General features: G+C 62.8%; 1 protein-coding gene across 2 annotated transcripts; it reads right to left on the reverse strand.

The window, feature by feature from the left end:
* Positions 1–2615: 2615 nt before the first annotated feature.
* Positions 2616–19240, reverse strand: Gaa (alpha glucosidase). 2 transcript variants are annotated; one of them, XM_047544208.1, is made up of 20 exons: positions 19136–19240; positions 16141–16948; positions 15342–15487; positions 14345–14510; positions 14173–14269; positions 13770–13889; positions 13581–13699; positions 13369–13500; positions 12288–12398; positions 11515–11628; positions 11354–11438; positions 10876–10993; positions 10316–10449; positions 9806–9957; positions 9531–9679; positions 5862–6003; positions 5342–5491; positions 4880–5044; positions 4576–4728; positions 2618–4404 (listed from the first exon to the last, which is right to left on the reverse strand). In XM_047544208.1, exons 2-20 carry the CDS (start codon positions 16648–16650, stop codon positions 4345–4347), a joined length of 2823 nt encoding a protein of 940 aa, XP_047400164.1. In that variant the 5' UTR covers positions 16651–16948; positions 19136–19240; the 3' UTR covers positions 2618–4344. The 2 variants fall into 2 exon arrangements, with proteins under 2 accessions (XP_047400165.1, XP_047400164.1); XM_047544209.1 differs by lacking the exon at positions 4576–4728 and having other exon boundaries at positions 2616–4404.
* Between the last annotated feature and the right edge of the window lie 79 nt (positions 19241–19319).

The following is a 19319-nucleotide window of genomic DNA, read 5'->3' on the forward strand; positions in this document are numbered from 1 at the left end:
AGGTCAGGCTGTGTTTCACTGCCCGTCCTGCCTGTGGACCACCCAGCAGTCCATGCTCAGTCCTCTCTCCTGGCTTTCCCTCTCCACCCCTCATCTGCCACCATCCCAGAGGCCACTGGGCCTTCTTAGGCTTGCGGAAGGGGTCCTCCCAGATGGCTCCACTCTGGGCCTCTGCATGGTCAGGAAGAATAGGAACAAGGACCTCAGGCTCACAGTGGCCACTGGGGGCGTTACTGCAGCAATATCAATGTTCTGTTTTTGTTTTGGAATTGGGCATTGGCCCCAGGGGCACTCCACCACTGAGCCACATTCCCGGTCCTTTTATTTTTAGTTTGAGACAGGCTCTCACGAAGTTGCTTAGGGTCTCACTGAGTTGCTCTGAGCCTCCATCCTCCTGCCTGAGGCTCTGAGCTGCCGGGAGTAGAGGCTTCCCGCACCTGGCTTCAGCATTTTTCTTTCCCTTTTTTTTTTTTTTTTTTTTTTGCGGTGCTGGGGATTGACCTAGGGCCTTGTGCATGTGAGGCAAGCACTCTACCCACTGAGCCAGATCCCCAGTCCACAGCTTCAGCATTTTTTAACAGAAGAGGTGTTCATTTTTCCACATTTTTATTGGTACGTTACAGTGGTACATAATGGTGGGATTTGTTATATATTTGTACATGTACATGATACACTATATTACTTGGCTCTTCTCTCCCCACCTCCCTCCCCAGTCCCTGTCCTCTACCTGATCTCTCTTTAATTTTTAGGAGATCCACTCCCACTTTTCCCTTTTCCTCTCTAGCTTCCATATGTGACTGAAAACATATGACCCCTGACCTTCTGAGTTTGACTTACTTCGCTTAACATGATGGTCTCTAGCTCCATCCATTTTACTGCAAATGATAATTTTATTTTTCTTTGTGGCTGGATTAAACTCCGTTGTGTATATATACCACATTTTTTTTTTATCCATTTATCCATTGATGGTCACCTAGGCTGGGTCCATAGTTTGACTATTGTGGATTATGCTGCTATAAACATGGGTATGCATGTATAGCTGTAGTGTGGTGACTTTCATTCTTCAGACTGAGTACTGAGAAGTGGGATAGCTGGGTCATACAGCAGTTCCACACCTACTCTCGAGAATCGCCATACTGATTTCCATAGCAGTTGCGCTAATTTACGACTCACTAAGAGTGTGAGTGTTCCTTTTCTCCACATCCTCCCCAGCTTGGATTATTGTTTACATCCTTGATGGCTGCCATTTTGACTGGAGTGAGATGAAACCTCAGTGTAGTTGTGATTTGCATTTCCCTAATCGTTAATGTTGAACATTGTTTTATATATTTGTTGGCTATTTTATTTCTTCTGAAAAGTACCCATTTAGTTTGTTTGCCCATTTATTAATTGGGTTTTGTGGGACTTATTTTGGTGTTAAGTTTTTGAGCTCTCTGTATATTCTGGGTATCAATCCTCTGTCAGAGGAGTAGCTAGCAGAGATTTCCCCCCATTCTGTTCCTAAGTGTTTCCTTTGCTGTGCAGAAGCTTTTGAATTTGATGCCGTCCCATTTGTGAACTCTTGGCGTTATTTCCTGGGCTTCAGTGGTCCTCCTGAGAAAGTCATTGCTGGAGTGTTGGAGCGACATAGGTTGGTCTGATTGGGGGTCCTCCAGTTGACTTGTGCAGGGCCAGAGATGAGGGCCTTGTCTTTCTTCCGCTACGGAGTCCCAGCTTTCCCACACCATTCGCTCAAAGGCTGTCTTTCCTGCAGTGTTTCGGTGCCTTTGTCAAGGACCAGATGGCTGTTCTGTGTCTTCTGCTCCACTGGACTAGCGACGCTGACAGCTGACGTTCCTGATTTGCACCAAGACTGGCTGCTAAGTGGCTGAGACACCCTAGGGGCTGTTGTGGGCATGGCTTCAGAGCGGAGGACCTGCTGGGCCTTGTCTGAGGCCACTGACACACTTAAGGCGTGGCTGGTTCTGTCCCCAGCTGAGTTCTCCATCCATCCCTCACGGGCAGGACAAAAAGGAATGCTTGTTGATTCGCAAGCAGGAAGGACACCGCAGCCCGTCTCAGGAGCAGCAGTCTTGGACAGCATGAACGCTGCGGCCCCCTTGGAGTCATGAGAACCTCAAGGCGTGGGGCGAGCTCAATGGTAGAGCACCTGCCCAGCTCACGCTGGACCCTGGGCTGCATCCCCAGCACCACCCACACAAACTGAGACACTCGGCCCTCTGAGAGCCTGCGTGGGCTGCATGCCCGCCCCTGGCTTCACGCACACTGTGGCCAGGGACATCAGGCTGGAGTCTGTCCTCTGGAGCCCGGGGCCTGTTCGGGAGACTGCTGAGACAGGAGGGGCTGAGCCTTGACTGGGTCACCCTCTGCCCACCAGAGGGCGCCCTGGGGCGCGTCCAGCACAGGGACCGCTCCACTCACATCCCAGCTGGTCAGTGTGGCAAGCTGAGTTCATTGAAGGTGAAACATCTTGGCCCCTACGTGCCGTGGCGGGCCAAGTCCTATGCTACAGGCTGTGCAGGGTGGACCAGCGTGCGAGCAGGCCCGGTCCCTTGGCTTCTCTGGACAGGGCTAACACCTCTCCCACCCGCCCCACCCATCCCTTTCCTTCCAGGGACACCACAGGGTGCCAAGCTCCTGGATTCCCAGCACCCTGCAAAGCAGGGTCAGGTCCTGTGAGGGCCAGTGGCCACAGCTGCCCTTCAGGGCAGGGTGGTGGCACGGGTGAGGATGCCACGGCCCCTCCCGGCTGCTCTGGCAGATGCAGAGTGCTGGGGACCGGAGGCCTGGAGGTGCTGCCTGGGAGGGGCTGCTCCCCGCCATTCTTCCCCTTCCAGTCCTGTTTTTTCTGGGCATTTAGGAGGAATGGGCACACAGGGAGGGCCTTCCTGGACCCGTCCCCCACTCCATGGGATTTCCCCGGGAACAGGCTGTGGTGCTCAGTGGGCAGCTCGCCCTGCCCCTGCATCCCTGCCAAAGCACCTCTCTTCCTTTCTCCCCAGGACTGGGACTGGACCCAGGCGCAGCGCCCCTCCGGGCTCTCTTGGTTTCACATGATGGAGGAGCAGCACAGCCCTGTTCACAATCTATTCTGAGGCAGCGCTCGTACTTGCTGTCCCCCTGCCTCCTGGATTGCTGGGGTCCCAGGCGTGGTCGCCTCACCTCCACATTTTGCCTGGGAAGCAGGTTCGGAGCACCTGCACTACCACTGTCCCCTTGCTACATGATCACCTGGTACCAGGTGACTCGTCCCACAGGATCCCCACTGGCAGTGGCAGGGGGCACGAGGATCCCTCTGCTCCTGTGGACATGTCCCCGAGCCCTGACGAGCAGGGCTGCAGGTCAGTGCAGGACTCGCTGCACTTCTGACTCCAAGTCCCCGAGGCCACACAGGTAGGCACGGCCCACCAGGTCACATGACAGATGTTCTGAAGGCGTGCCCAGCCCACCACAGTGACTTCTGCTGACCTGTGGCCTCAATAAAATGGGCTTCCTTTCCTCTGGACCAACCCTGGGCCCAAATGTTTCCTGTCACCTGAGGACAGGTCTCTGGCCTCTGGCTGAGGTCCTGGGCCTCACTCCTGGGAAGCCCCTTCTGAGGTCCTCTTGTCCACAGCCCTAGGCACGGGGGCACACCACCTTATGGCCCCAGGCCCAGCCAGACCTCTCCTGCCTAAGAGCTGGGGGTACTGGGAGATGAGGTGACAAGGGACCACAAGATGGAGAGCAAACTTGAGGTGATGTGGGCACACGAGATGATGTGGGGACATGAGGCAACTTGGGGACAGGAAGGGTGGTATGGGGATGTGAGGTGATGGGATGTGCAAGTGACAGGGACATGAGGCATGTGGGAGCCTGAGGTGACATGGGGACAGAGCATGCTGGCCTGAGAAGTGGGACGCTCCAGGGCCTCCGAGTGTGGCTGCCTCCCTTCGTGCCCCAGGACGCAGGAGCTGGCTCCAGAGACCCTTTTATTAGGAGTAGTCACGCTTCTGAGGAAGCGTCCAAGTTCTGGACTCCAGCATCTCCAGCTCAGTCCCTTCTCGAGTCTCAGCTGCAGTCCCAGCAGTGTGGCCAGCCCTGGTGCTGGTACACGTCCCCATCCGGAGCACCACCTTCTCTGATGTTGGGGACAGTCAGCTGCACACGGTGACAAGCCTCGCTGTGTTCCGAACTCAGGGGCCCTGAGAGCACTACAAGCACAGGTCCAGGAGAAACCTGGACACATGGGGGACCAGCACAGGCCCCAAGTGCCGCCGTGGTCAGCACTCCCTGCCCGTGGCCGGCGGCAGCCAGAGCAGGGCCTTGCAGGACAGCGGCCTCCTGGGAGGAGCCAGGCCACCGCTAAGACCAACTGATGCGGAACTGCTCAGCCATGGCCAGCGACACGGGGACGGCCAGGGTCTGGAAGAGAAAAGGAGACCTGAGTGCCGGACGGCTCCCAGCAGAGGCTGTCTGCCCGAGGGTGCCAGTGGACGTGGCCACCCCCTCCCAGCTCCCTCTGCCTCCCTGACGGCACCGGGTCACGGGTCCTCGGTGCCCCTGCTCCCGCCTGCCCCCAGATGGTCTGCCTGCCTTGGTGTCGGGGCTGTAGGTGAAGTTGGAGACAGGGGCTCCGTTGCAGAGGACCTGCCGGGGGGCCGCGTCCACCCCCAGGAGGGTCACTGTCCGCAGCTGCAGGCTGGCCCCCTCCCTGGCCGCGTGCACCACTTCATTCACAAGGGTGTTCTGGCCAGTGCAGAGGAACAGAGCCGACGCGTCGGTGGACAGCACAGGCACCACCAGAGCAGCCTCCCCGGCACCCAGGGCGGGGGCCATCAGGACCCCACCTGCCTCCCCAGGACCAGGGCCGGGCGCCCCGCCCGCCACCAGGACTCACGTTCCTGGCCAGGAAGGCCAGCTGTGTGTAGGCCCCGCGCTCCAGCACGTCCAGGCTCTCCCCGTCGTCCCAGAACAGCTGCCCCTGTGCCTCGCCGCCCGCGGTCAGGGCCACAGCCAGGGCCATGGGCTGCTTGCGGGACTCGGTGGTTGTGAGGGCAGGGCCCTGGGAGGGGTGGACACGTCACTGCCCCAGCCCTGGTGGCCTCCACCATAGGGGCAACTGAGCGCTGGCTACGAAGAAGTGGGAACAAGGGCCAGACTAGACTGGACACCCACAGTGATCACCCTGGCCAAGGCCAGGCAGGTCAGCCGAGTCTGTCCCCACCTCAAGTGCCACCACGTGCCCCAGGGGCTGGAGTGCCTGAGGTAAGCAGGCCACACGGCGCCCTCGCCAGTCTCCTAGTGGCTCCCACCTGACCGCCCCCACCCCACGCCTCCTCTCAGCTGCCCGGCCCAGTACCTGCAGGGGCACGATGTACCCAGCCCGCAGGTGGACGTTGATGGTGTCCAGTGGGGCTGGCAGCGTCACCCACTGCCCCTTGCTGTGGATGGCAGGGCTGGGGGGTGCTGGAGGCAGAGCTGGGAGGCCGCCAAGGGCCTCTACTGGCACCTGGAGGCAGGTGTTGTGTCAGAGGGTCCCAGGCCTGCCCCAGTCCCCAGGCTGTCTCCGGGAGCTGTGTTCCTGTCCCCACGGGCTCCGTGTGGGGCCCGGTGTGACCCTGGGCAGACTTGGGGCTCTCTGCAGGGACCCCGATGCTGGCAGGAGAGCCTGAGAGCCTGGAGCAGGGCCTGGGGTGGGCAGGGCCTCCGTGGTGGTGTGGGACTCGGGCAGGTCCTCCACGCAGGCCTGCTTCCCCACCTGGAGACAGCGACTGTGGGGAGCGGGTGGCTGTGTGGGGGGTACCCAGGACTCAGGGGCAGGTGCGCCTCTCTCCTGAACCCGTCACGTGACAGGCGGGTTCCAGGGTCCTGGGACTCACCAGCTGCAGGTTGTACCAGGTGCCCGAAGGGAAGTAGCCGGTCACTTCGTCCTTCCCGGGCTCAAGCACGGGCGTGATGAGAAGAGCCTCCCCCCACAGGAGCTGGCGGTCCAGGTCCCAGGTGCGCCGGTCCTCGGGGAACCTTCAAGGAGGAGGGGCGGGCATGTGGGCCTGGCAGCTGGGTGGGCAGGGACGGGCCCTCTGCAGTCGGGGGCTCAGCTGCGGGAGGCTCAGGGGATCCAGAATTCCCATCTCCGGGAAGCCACGGAGCCGGAGCCCTGGGGTCGCCTGTGGCGAGGCTGATTCCAGCCGCAGGTGAAAGTGACGCTGGGGCCCACACTCAGGGGGCCGGGGCCCAGCGCGGAGGTGGCTGTGCGGAGGCATCGGGAGCATCCCCGACTGGACTGCGCTCACTTATTTTCTGATCATCAAAGTGGTGCCCCCGTTTATCCACCACTGGATCAAAGCCAGGAAAGCCCCCAACCCCACGACCACAGGCAGCAGGGACTGACATCTGGCACGGTCCCTGTCCATCTTCGGACGGCTTCTCCTAACCGAGATCGCCGTGACGCCGCCTGGTCCGCGTCCTCTCTCCTACTCCTGGAGGGAGGGCAGCGTCCAGGGCTGGGCCAGGCACAGCACACTGGAGACCCCGAGTCAGATGGCCTCTTCCAGGTTTCCGTTTGCAAAGCCGACGAGTCACCACGTCTCCCCGGAGGGACACGTGTTTGAACGCTCCGCTCCGCCACTCCCTTGCCAGCCCTGGCTACGCTCACTTTCTCGGCGGCATCACGTTTCTCAAGCCAGTGTCCTGTCCAGACGCTTCCTGGGTGACGGGAATGACGGAGGAGGAGCGAGGCCCCATCTCCTGCTCCGAGAAAGCAACGAGAACACAGCAAAGGGGCCATCGACGCTGTGAGGACCTGGAGGGGAGCCAGGAGCCACCCGGGCAGCTGGCCCCGGGTAAGAGCAGGAACTCAGCCCGGCCGGCATGGAGGGCGTGCCCCGACACAGGCTGCCAGGCAAGGAGACCCGCCGTCCCGTCGTGCTGGCTGGGCAGACGTCCACGGCCGCACACGACAGAGAACCGACGGCACAGCGCCTACTCAGGGAAAGCACCACCGCCCAGGGAGGGCAGCAAGAGGGACTGCCTGGCGGAGGGACGCGGAATCGGATTCCAGAACCGAGCACTGAAAACATCCAGTGTGAAAGGAAAGTGACCAGATGTGCCAGGGAACAGGGAGGGTGGCCCAGGTCGCCCAGGTGTCCCCAGCGAAGCCTGGCCCTGGGCTCCAGGCACATCCTAAGTCGGCTTCTTAAGTAGCTCTGAAGAACCTCCCAGAGCGAGGGCCTGACCCGCCGAGCGGGGGTCCCTGCAGACGGGCGGAGCAGGCTCACGGGACACCCGCTGAGGGGCGGGGGTCGCTGCAGACGGGCGGAGCAGGCTCACAGGACACCCACTGAGGGGCGGGGGTCCCTGCAGACGGGCGGAGCAGGCTCACAGGACACCCACTGAGGGGCGGGGGTCCCTGCAGACGGGCGGAGCAGGCTCACGGGACACCCGCTGAGGGGCGGGGGTCCCTGCAGACGGGCGGAGCAGGCTCACAGGACACCCGCTGAGGGGCGGGGGTCCCTGCAGACGGGCGGAGCAGGCTCACAGGACACCCACTGAGGGGCGGGCAAGCCCAAGAAAGAAACGCGAACTTGAGGGTGGGTCTACGGAGAGCGCCCCGTCAGAACGGGAAGAACCGCAGGGAGGCCCGCCAACAGCCACAGGGACCGTGGCAGATCCAGCACGGATACAGGTGTGGGCGTCCCAGAGGCAGAGGAGAGGGGCAGGAGCGGACGTCAGGAAATAGAGGAAAACTTGCCAAATCAGATGAAGAAACACTTCTTGCAGCTTGGGGAGGAGACCCGGGGCCTGACCTCAGGCCAGGCTGGTGCGCTACCCCTGAGCTACCCATCCTGGTGGAAAACAGGACTTTTGCGCATCCAAGGAGCTCAACAAACTCCAAAGGGTGGACACAAGGTGCCCAACACGCCACGATCCAGCCCGTGAAAGCCAAAGACAGGACCCGAAGGAAGCGAGAGAGGAGGTCGAGGCCCGGGAGGCCTGGGGAGGCCCAGGGAGGCTGGGACAAAAGAAGGGCCGCCCCAGGTGCTGATGAGCAGAACCGCCCTCTGCGGCCATCGGCAGCCCAGCGTTCACCAGCGCAGACCTGCCAAGGACGGCCCTCTGGCCGAGCAGGACACCAGTCCCTCAAGCACACCTGGAGACACGGAGCTGGCACGGGACAGCAAGACTGGACACCGATGGCGGCAGGCGCTGTCCAGGACACCTGCTGTCCGGATTTGAAGGACACCCTGCAGGCAGTCCTGAGTCTGACCGGCACAGGACTGGGGGACAGGCCGTGGGGCAGCCATGGCAGGGCGGGGGGCAGCCACGTTTCATAGCCTTGGAATATAGGGAGTGTCAGCGACGAGGCTGCTGTAGATCAGGGCGTCTACGAAAGCCCAGGGAGGCCACCACACACTGACGGAACACAGTAAGGAAGTCATTCAGATGGCACCACGTCACAGCCCTGGCGAGCGTCACCGCCACGCACGTGCCCTGCTGTCAGCCCAGCTGCTGTGGTTCCTTCCTTCTTTCTTTTTGGCACTGGGGATTGAGCCCAGGGGTGCTTAATCACTGAGCCACATTTTTGAGACAGGGTCTCACTGAGTTGCTTACAGCCTCTCTAAGTTGCTGAGGCTGGCCGTGACCTTGTGATCCTCCTGCCTCAGCCTCCCATGTCACTGGGATACAGGCATGCACCACCGTGCCTGGCCTGGTGCTGGGGATTGAACCCAGGGCCTGCACAGGCTAGGCCGGCGCTCTGCCACTGAGTCCTGCCCTAGCCCTCTATTTGGTCAATGCCGGTCTTACAGTAGAGCATGCGTTCTCAACGCACAGGAACAGTGACAATTCGTCACATCCTGACAGCGAGCGCTTTCTCGGCTTTCTGCCGTTACAGTTGACGTGTAAAGCAGACTTGATTTTCTGCTTACGTTCCGAGATTCTTCCTGTTCCCATTCAACAGTTTTCCTTTCTCTCACTGAATTCCACCTCCTCCCCTTTCTTCCTGCTCTGATGCTCAGAAAGCGCTCCTTTGCTGGGGCCCTGGCGGGCGTCGCCGTGTTCCCTGTGGACTTTCCCACAGCTTCGCCTGCTGACCTCCCACAGCTGAATCCGCCTGGGACGGTGGAGGGGGCGGGAGACACTGATGTCTGCAGACTGACCCACCACCGTCCCCGGATCCTTCCTTGGTCTTGATCGAGGGTGCAATTTTGTTAAGGTAACTCCTTGGACGCACCAAGTCCTGCTGGGGACAACTGGGTCTCTAGCTGTCCTCCCTAAGCCAGCCCAATGGACCCATGATGTCCACCTCGTTCCTTGCGTTGCCATCTGGCTGGCCTGCTGGGCACTCACTGTTCTTCATCCTGGGTTTTCCCATATTCCCAATGGTCCAGCACTAAGCCGTGACCTTGGGGGACACTGGGGGCACCGGGTCCCACTCGGCTGGGTCCTGGGAACACAGTGCAGTGGGACGGGCTGCCCTGGTGCCTGCGGCTCCCGTCAGCTCCCACCCGGGGGCATACGTGGGTCGTCGCTCCCCGCCCAGGACTCACTCCAGGAAGAGGGGCCGGGCCACGGTCTCCCCCCTGACGTGGGCAGCATGGAACAGCGTGTAGAGGTGGGGCAGCAGCGCGTAGCGCAGGGCCAGCACCTTCCTCATGGCCCGCTGGGCCGCCTGGCTGAAACGGTAGGGCTCCTGCGGCTGTGTGGAGTGAGAAGGGCAAAGGAGTCCAGGGGTCCCTCAGCAGGTCCGCCCGTGGGCCCCAGTGCTCCCTGGCCACCCGGCGTTGGCGGGGGACAGATGGCAGGGCCGGGACCCTGCCCTTACCAGGCTGTGCAGGTCATTGTGGTTCCGCATGAAGGGGTAGAAGGCCCCCAGCTGGGTCCAGCGCACACACAGCTCCTCCGAGGTGTTGCCCAGGAAGCCACAGATGTCCGCCCCGACCAGGGGCACCCCCAGCAGGCTGAACTGCAGGACTTCTGGGGAAAGGGAGGCGGCTGGCCTCAGGCTGCTGGAGCGGCCCAGGTGCAGATCCTGCCATCGTCCCTCTGCCTAAGGGTCAGGCCCATGCCTCTACCTGGGGCCAGCAGCCTGTCCTGTGGACTGCTTCCTGATATCCGGGTAAGCAGAGCAAAGCAGACCCGTCTGGGCAGAGCTGTGTGCCCAGAAAGACACACTTGAGTCCCAGCTCCCTGGACAAGTGGGTGGGACCCCTTGGCTCAGCCTCGCATCGCAGCCGCATCTGGACTGTGCTGAGCCCAGAACCAGCTCTGGGCCAAGCTGCCCTGGAGGGGCACGCGGCCCTCTGACCACTCTCTTCCTGAGAGGCGCTCTCACCTGGCACAGAGTAGGACAGCTGCTCCCAGCTGCTCCACACATCCCCCGTCCAGTGGCCAGCGTATCGGCCGTGGCCAGCAAAGGTTGAGCGGGAGATCACGAAGGGTCGTGTCCCCCGAGTCTTCACCAGGGCCCTGGGTGGGGCAGGGGACACGGGAAAACCCTTGCCACCTGCCGGGGCGAAGCAGCAGGGACAGCAGCAGGTGGGTGGCATGGGGAGAAGGGACTGGCCACGGGAGACAGACGGAGGCTGCAGAGCAGGGACAGAGGCGACGGCCAGCTTCTGCTGGGCACATCAGCAGTGCCCCGGCCAGCCCGACTCTGCCTCCAGTCAAGCCGCCCAGTCTGGTCGGCACCACGGGGCCCCTGCCAGTGCAGCTCCACCTTAGGACGCGCCAGGCGTCTGGCTCCAGGCCCGGGGGTGACAGTGGGCAGGAGCGCTGGAGCCTCGCCGGCCCCGGGGGGCACGAGTGTACTCCCCTCCTCTCTGCACCCTGGCTCTGCCGTCAGCGTGGGCGGGACAGGCTGGCCAGGGCAGGGCACTGCAGGCCAGGGCTGACCTGTTGGAGGCGATGGCTTCGGTCAGGCCGTACAGGTTGTGAAGGTCGTAGTGTGTGGAGAGGAACTGGTGGCTGGAGGCACAGATGGTGGCCGCCTGCAGGGTCCCACCAACCACGCCTGAGGAGAGGGGGCTGTTCCCATGGTGCTTCCTCCCGGGTGGGGGTCCATGCCCTCCCGCCCCCCGCCCCCTGGCGTCTGCCTCCTCAGCTCAGCCCCAGAGCTACTTCCTGAAGCTGCCCCTGCCCCCCATGGGCCTGCCCCTGCCTGCTCATGGCGGTGGCCCTCGGACCTGGGGCAATCCCTGTGCCACCCCCACTATTCCCAAAGGCCCTGCAGATCCCCAGCCTTCATGTCCACCTCTCCTGGCCACCCACTGCTTCTCAGAAAGGACAGCTTTCAGACGCCCACACTAGGGAAGGGAAAGCCCTGATCTGAGCCATCACCCCCAGCAGGCCCCCGGGGGCAGGTGCGGCTCACCAGGTACATAGGGGGGGTTTTCCAGGTCGTTGTTGGGGCAGCCGTGCTCAGAGCCCCTGACGAAGTTGGAGGGTTCATTCATGTCCTGCAAGAGGGGGCCAGTGTGCAGAGGGTGGGGCTGGCCCCAGGCCAGGGTCACCCGGGGCGGGGGTCATACTTACAATCCACATGCCATCGAAGGGCACCTGGGCATGGAACTCAGCTACCATGTCCTGCCACCAGTCAAGGGTCTCAGGGTTGGTGAAGTCCGGGAAGGCACTGGATCCGGGCCACACCTGGACGAGAGGCCAGAGGGGAGACCCCACCCAGCCAGAGGCTGCCCCGAGGCCCTGCTGCATCTCAGCTCCGGCACCTCGCAGCCTCTCTCTTGGTCAACGTCCAGATCTGTGACCTGAGACCTGAGCCCGGGAGGTCAGCGGCAGGTGTGAGCCGGGGCTGGAGGGCCAGGGCCCAGCCCGTGTGCGTCCAGGCAGGGTACCACTGTACCGTGAGCAGCGTCAGAAGACACTGCTCCAAGCTCTGTCAGACGAAGGTCCCCGCCTGAGGCCGGTCTCTCGCTTCTGTGTCCTGCGAGTCTCGGCTAGCCCCTCCCTCCGCTGGGGTCCCCCTTCCTCTTGGTTCTGGCCCCGCGCTGGCTGGGACTCTGCTGAGCTCCCCATGGGAAGGCTGGGGAACTCAGGAGGCCCCAGGGGCCAGGAGGACAAGAAGAACCCCAAGGCTTCCCAGAGGGTCTGCAGGGCTGTGCCTAGCGGCCAGCTTCCCACGGAGCCTAAGACGCCATGATGGAAGCATCGGGGCTGATTGTCAAGTGGCATGGTTGCCCCAGCTGTGACCCACCCGCCCACTGTGCCCCTGGACGGGCACCTCTGGAACTCCGCGGTCTTCCTCAACAGCTGCCAGTCACACTGGCCTGAGCACCTAGACCCCCACCTACCTTTCCAATCAGCGGTTGTCCAGTCTCGTTGGTGATGAAAACCCGCCTCCGCAGACCCTCGTCAAAGGGTCTGTAACTCCCAGCAGGGCCTGAGCTGCTGATGGCAGGGTCCTGGGGGTGAGAGGAACAGGTCAGCATGGAAGGACGTGGCCCAATGCCTTGGCACCACCCTCTGGGACAACGGTGAGCAAACGAGGCAGGGTGGAGCCAGGCACACGTGCAACACGCCCAGTGTGTCCGCGGCTGCCTGTGGACAGGGATGGGGCCGGCCGGCTGCAGGGCCGTGTCCGCAGCCTTCCCCCGGCTTGCCAGCATCTCTGCAGGGACCAGGCACTCTTTTTTATTGCAGGGCTAAGGGTCAAGCCCAGGGCCTCGTCCACGGTGCTACACAGGCAAGCACTCTGCCCCTCAGCTGCATCCCCACTTTTTTTTTTAAATTTTGAGAGAGGGTCTTGCTAAGTTGCTGAGGCTGGCCTTGAACTTGTGATCCTCCTGTCTCAGCCTCCCAAGCCACCACACCCAGCTCATTTACTTCTTTCATAGTGATGGTCTGCACTCGCGCCCTCTGAGGGGGCTGCTGACATCTGCTACCTGGAGGGCGGGTCTGCTCAGCTCTAAGCCCCTCGCTGCTCCGTCCTCCACTGGAGGGGGTCTCCACTTCCCGCCTCCTGAGGACTGGGCCTGAACCCCTGATGGGGCCACCTCCTGAACTGGACATCTGAGGCTCTGGGCTGGGCAATCACACATGCCCTCCCTCCATGCAGACAGAGCTGGGCCGGGGAGGAGGCTGGCCAGGGGACACGGCTGTCCTGTGTCCCATTCCCCGAGCCCTTCCCTTCCAAGCGCTTACTGTACCCCTGCCTGTGGCCTTAAGGCAGCTCAAGCCACCCACGCCCAAAGAATCCTGAACAGGAGATGGGTGTTTCCAGGGACCCTGGACACCAGGAACTAAGCTTGTGGCCTTCTTAATGTCCCCTCAATATGGAAAAGAATCAGAATATGTCCCTGGTGACCAGGGCAGGCACGGGAACAGGCCACCCAGAGCAGGAGCCGCGGGTGGCTTGGTGGGAAGGACACTTACCACGATCATCACGTACCGCCGGCCGCCCTGGTGGAGTTCCCGCACGGTGGCTGGAAGGTCTGCGAAGCCGTCCCTGTTGAAGGTGAAGTCCCTCCGCGCGTCCATGTAGTCCAGGTCATTCCACTGCACGTCCTGTGGTACAGGAGCCACCTGGGGTCCAGGAGCTGTGCCTGACCCTGGCTATCCCCGGCCCTGGCTGACCCTCCACTCACCAGGGGGAAGTGGGCCCTGGTCATGTTCTCCACCACCTGGCGGACGGTGGCGGTGGACGAGTAGCCCCAGCGGCAGAGGTGGAAGCCCAGGCCCCAGTACGGCGGCATGAAGGGGTACCCTGCAGGCAACACTCCTGGCGAGGGTGGGGAGGACAGGAGGGGGGGGCGAGGACGGGGCGCGGGCCCTACCCACGACATCCAGGTACTGCTGCACCACGCTCTTGGGCTCTGGGCCCACGAAGACATACACGTCCAGGATCCCTCCTGTCGACCTCCAACTGAGGGCCGGGCTGGGCTGCAGGACCACGTCTGGGGGAAGTGGCCTGGGCTCAGGGACAAACACCCTACCCAGGGGCCCGGCACCCACAGAGGGGCCCACTGCAGCCAGAGGGCGGTTCTTCCCACAGGTGCCTGGGAGTGACTGGCAGGGTGGGGGTCGAGGACAGAAGGGCAGCTGGCGGCTAGGCCCGGGGTTTGCCCAGGACTCCTGGGGGGGCACTGGGGCGCAGAGCCGGGCAGGGCCCGCCAGCCCCATTCTGCAGATGACAGGCGTCTCGTGCCCTCCGGCCTCCGGGGAAGGCAGGGGACTCACCCATGGCGTTGCTGTTCAGCAGGAACACCCCGTGAGCCAGGCCGCTCTCCTCCAGCGACAGGTAGAAAGGGTGTGACCCGTAGAGGTTGGCACTGGGCTGCACACGCAGGAGGCGACCCTTAGCCTCGAACACCAGACCCCACAACCCACCCAGAGCGCCGGCGTTAGTTACCGTGGGGGCCAAGTCCCGGTTCCAGAGGCTGATCTTGGTCCAGTTAGTGCCGAGCATCAGGGGGCTGAGGTGTTCGGCGAGGCCCACGACGTACCGGGAGGGCAGGGAGGTGGACAGTTGCAGGAACTGGTCCGCGAAGAACAGGGGGGCCACGGTCGTGTTCAGCCTGCGGGAGAGCAGGCTCCCTGCACCTGGCTGACAGCCCACCTGGGCCCGCCGGAGTGCAGGCTGAGGGCTGCACGTCCTGGCCAGCTCCGCCGTGCTGGCCCCAGCAGCCTCAGCATCCTGCAACCAGGGACAAGAGCCGCCGAGGGCACATCCAGAGAGGCTGCCCACCGCCCAGACAGGCAGAGGACAGCAGCCGACGCAAACAAGCGCAGGTGCCCAGGAACAGAGGCAGAGAAGCGACAATGGCAGGGATGCTAGGGCCCGGCTCCGTCACCTCCTGCCAGTCCCCTGCCTCTGTCACGGAAGAGTTCAGATGACTCAACGATTAGTGCTGGCCTATGATGAGTGACAAGCACTTGATAAGTAAGATAAGGCCTGGCAACGCACGCCACCAGAGGGGTGCCACTCTGGACCCGGCCACGCTCTCTGCGGGCACTGCTGGCATTTGGTGGCCACCCTTTGTGGTGGGTCTCCTGGACACTGCAGGATGCTGGTCAGCACCTGCCCTCATGAGATGCCAGGAACAACCCACTGTGGCAACGGAAGTGCCTGCAGACAGCGCCAAACTTCTGCGGGCGAGGTCCTAGGCTGGGTGCCCCTCCTGGGAGACGTCTGAGAGCGGCCGGGGCTCGTGCCAGGGTCCGGGAGAAGGCCTCAGGCGGGTCTCAGTGGGTGTGCCCGGGCCTTCCAGGAGGCCCGAGGGGCTGGGCCCTGGGCCAAGGGGACAATGCCGTCCACCTCGCTGACAGATCTGCGCCCCAGGGGCTCCAGCCTGAGGATGTGGCCACCATGCCCGCCTGCCGGTCTGAGGCCCAGGCACTCAACTTACAGCACCCGGCCGTCCAGCTTCCGGCGAACCACCACCCCGAAGGGCTCCTCGGAGAACTCAACGCTGTAGAGTGGGGACCGTGCCTGGCCGTGGGCCCGCGGGACCTCCAAGGGCACCTCATAGCGCTTATTAGCAGGATCCTTGATCTGCAAGAGACGGACAGTGGTCTCCAAGTCCCTTGTGGGCCGGAAGCACCTCCCACCATCCCTCACTCTCCATGGACACAACTCCAGGAGGGTGGCCAGTTTAGGTCTGAAGAGGCCACATGCTGCATGGGCAGTTGGATGAACTGCTGTGGGCCTCAGTCTCCCCCTCAGAGAGCCAGGAGGACACCACCAGGTCAAATACAGAACACCTGATAAACGGGGACTTCTGATAAAGAGCAGACGGTTTCCATGCTGAGTATGTCCCAAAACTTGCATGGGACAGCCTTATGCTAAAAATATTCACCTCTGCAGACACTGGTGCTGCAGACCGCGTGGGGCTGGGGGCAGCAGGGAACAACAGGGACGTCCCTGCCACTGGGCGGTGCGCAGCAGCTGGGTGCCACCGCCCACTGCCAGGGGCACTCTTCCTGCAGACGCCCACGGATGTCAGGCCTCACTTCCTGGGGCGCCCGGGGCCCACCTCGGCCCTGTGCCTGCCTCTGGAGCACCTGTCGCCACGCAAGGCCTCGCTGCTCCGCCCACACCTTGGTTGCTGGCTGGGGTGTGCACAAAGTGCCACAAATGTACCCCGGTCAGCTGTCCACACACACGCTCTGTCCTCTGTGCCCCTGCCAGGCCTGGCCCCTGCCCACCGTGAAATGCAGGCGGCTGTCAGTCTCCATCAGCACGTCCAGTCGTAAGGTCAGGACGTCCCTGGGGAAGAAGGTGGGGGTGGCGCGGGTCAGGGTGGCTGTGTAGCCGGCCTCCGAGGTGCTCAGGTTCTCCATCCTGTAGCTGGGGTAGCCGACTGGGAAGAAGCACCAGGGCTGCCCCATCAGGGTGGCCCGAGGGCCCCGGCTGGCTGGGACGTAGCAGCAGCCGCGCGCCTCACACTCCTGCTGCGTCAGAGCCTTGTCCGGGGCACAGTCGAAGCGGCTGTCCGGGCGGATGGCGCACTGTGAGGGTGCTGCTCTGGGCCAGCCAGGGTGCTCCTGGGTGTTCCGGCGGCCTTGCCAGCTGGCTTCTGGCCAGTGAGCTGGGGGCGTCTCCTCCACTGGGAAGTCACAGAGCAGGACGTGCCCCAGGAGGGCAGCTGTGGCCAGGAAGATGAGGGCGCAGACCCCCGTCAGGGCACGGGAGCAGGGCGGCCACCTGGCGTGCATGCTTGGCACCTGCCTGCCTGGAGGTAGCAGGGCAGCTCCTGGAGACCTGCTGCGAGAAGGGACCGGCTCAGCCAGGAGGCGGGCGGGCGGCCGCGGGTGGGTTTTCTCTCTGTGGTGCTGGCGAATAAGCCCAGGCCTCCACCGTCCAGCTGCACCTCCAGCCCCTCGTTAACTGACGGCCCAGCAGTGCCCAGGAGGTGCAGGAAGGTGTCCTGTCCTGGCAAGGAAGCCGGGAGCAGGCGAGGATGGAGGTGCTCCTCAGAGGCAGCCGCGGGCAGGTGCAGCGCTGTGCAGACTGCTGTGGGAGGAGGGAGACCAAGGGGAGAGGTTTGCACAAATCACGGGACTCCACTTCACCTCCCACCGAGTCTTCTAAAGTCACAATGGAAATGCACTTACAAGCACAGGGAAGGCCCAGCGAGAGGGACCCCCTCTCCTGCAGGAAGGCTGGGTCCAGGCTGTTAGTGTGGGCCAGCAAACTGTGCCCCAGGGCCCTGCCACCTCCCCTTGGTCCCTTCCTGCTGACAGTGAGAAGGCTCAGGCATGGCAGTCTCTGTGGCCATGCCACAAGAGAAAGGCCCTGGCCCCTGCCCACTGAGAGCCCCTCCAGCCCTCGCTGCAGCGCACGGGGAGAGACGTGCTCTGTGGCACGCTGGCCCTGGAGTCCCATGGGGCGCTGGTGGCTGTTACCCTCCTGGTTTTTGTCCGTGTGCCCCCGATACCGTGTGATGGGCTGTGTTAGTGGTTAGGGATTTTATTAGAAAAGTCCTTTTCTTTCTCTGAGAGTTAGTGAGGTGGCAGCAAGGAGGCAGGGAGAGTTGCCACACAGATGCAAGGCTGACCCCAGAGAGGGAGAGGGGTGGGCTGAGGCGTCCTGGCAGCAAGGCCACTGGGAGGGGGTCTCTCCAGCCACAACTGGTCATCAGAGGGGTCTAGGTCTCCCAGGAAAGGGCCCCAGGGCAGAAACAGGGATGGATTTTCAGAGCGCAGCAACTGGGGCCCTCAGCCAATGCAGCCCCAAGTTGTGGGAGGTCTGTAGGTGCCCCACACCACCAAACACAGACACGTGGGGGTAGTCCCGCACCAGCAGAGGTGAATGTGGGTACCCAGGCAGCCTGACCCTCCTGATCACAGAAGGGTGGGCCGGGAACCCTGTGACCATCGGCAACACTTGGGGCCTCAGGGGCTCCTGGTGAATTGGCTCTCTGGGTACAGTGGTTTTTATACTCAGTTCTCTCACTGATGGACCCTCCAGCTCTCCAGATACCAGCCTGGGGTCCTGGGATCCAGTTCAATTCTGACACGACCTACCTGGAGTTGGGCAGACCCCACAACCAAGGGCTCAGGCCCACCTGGGATGCCAGCTTCAGGTCCCAGGCTGCAGGCTTCAGGTTCAGTACTTCTGACTGGCAATAAACGTGGGCTTTCCCATGACCCTCAGGTCAGGGGATTCATGGGAACGGCTCATGGAACTCAGAAAAGCACTTTACTTAATTGTTTTGCTTTGTTACACATGTAACTCAGGCCCTGGGAGATGGAAGAGATGTGTAGGGCACCGTGTGCTGGGGCAGGCAGAGTCCCCGAACACCACATCCCAGCACTCTGACGCCTTTACCAACCGGGAGGCTCTCTGAACCAGTTCAGGGGACTTTATGGGGCTCCATTATGTATGTGTCTGAATAAATCACTGGTCACTGGCCACTGACTCCATCTGCAGCCATCCTGGGAGGTGGGTGGCTAGGTGGGGACTTTCAACTTTCACTCTAATCAAGTACGGGTCCTTCTGGTGACCAGCCACCATCCTGAAGCTATCTAGGGGCCTTCAGTCACCTCGGTAGCAAGCTCATCACTCTTAGGCTTATCAGTCTCAATTTCCAAGGGTTTTAGAAGCTGTGTCCCAGGAAGCAGCCAGAAAGACCAAAGGTCACTTTGAAAGGTCTCAGCTCCACCTGGCCCTGCTAGACTCATGTGACACTAGGTGATCATGACTCAACCTAGGGAACTCTGAGTCCATCACGCTCCAGGACATCCCAGCAGAGCAGCGTCTGCGCTGCATCTGTCGTTCAGGAGCCGCGGGCACAGCGGGCACAGGCGTCTGTGCAACACGCCCAGCGGGGAAGCGAGGTCCTGGAAAAGGGGACCGTCAGCCCTTGGCCTGCACAGGAGGGCCCGGTTCACCTCTCAGTTCCACAATGCGGAGAGAAAATGGGGAAGAGCTCAAGGTCAGGCGCTCCAGCTGACCCCGCGGAGCTGCGCCGTCAGCTGATCCTGGGCCGGCGGCTCTGGGCGCGGCGCCGGGTTCCCGGCCTCCCGTGCCTCGGCTTCCCCGCGAGGCGCAGGGCCGGGGCTGGGCGGGAAGTCCACGTTTGGGGCCGGTTCGCGGTGCCCTCGGCCCACCCGGGCCTCCCCGCGCCCGCGCCACACTGCCCGACTCTCCCCACCGGGAAGTCGCCCACTGCCGGGCTTCCAACGGCGCCTCGCTCACCTGCGCGCACGTCGGCCGCTGCGGCTCACCCGCGCGCACGCCCGCCCCAGCGCCAACCCCTGGCCCAGCCGGAGGCGGGTCACGTGGCCGGAGGGCGGGGCGGGGCCGCGGCGGTCACGTGTCACGGCCGCCCGCGCGGGCGCCCGAGGCCAGGCGCGCGTCCGCGTGGCGCTGCGCCACCTAG

Source organism: Sciurus carolinensis, chromosome 3 (assembly GCF_902686445.1).
Source record: "Sciurus carolinensis chromosome 3, mSciCar1.2, whole genome shotgun sequence".
NCBI classification, from domain to species: domain Eukaryota; kingdom Metazoa; phylum Chordata; class Mammalia; order Rodentia; family Sciuridae; genus Sciurus; species Sciurus carolinensis.

Bases quoted from the DNA above. Each gene is read 5' to 3' on its own strand.
- Gaa (XM_047544208.1), bottom strand. From the start codon at position 16,650: ATGCACGCCAGGTGGCCGCCCTGCTCCCGTGCCCTGACGGGGGTCTGC. The intron at 10,994-11,353 runs GTGAGCCGCACC...CCCTCTCCTCAG, and splicing joins AAACCCCCCCTATGTACCTG to GCGTGGTTGGTGGGACCCTG. The intron at 9,958-10,315 runs GTGAGAGCGCCT...CCCTTTCCCCAG, and splicing joins GCTGTCCTACTCTGTGCCAG to AAGTCCTGCAGTTCAGCCTG.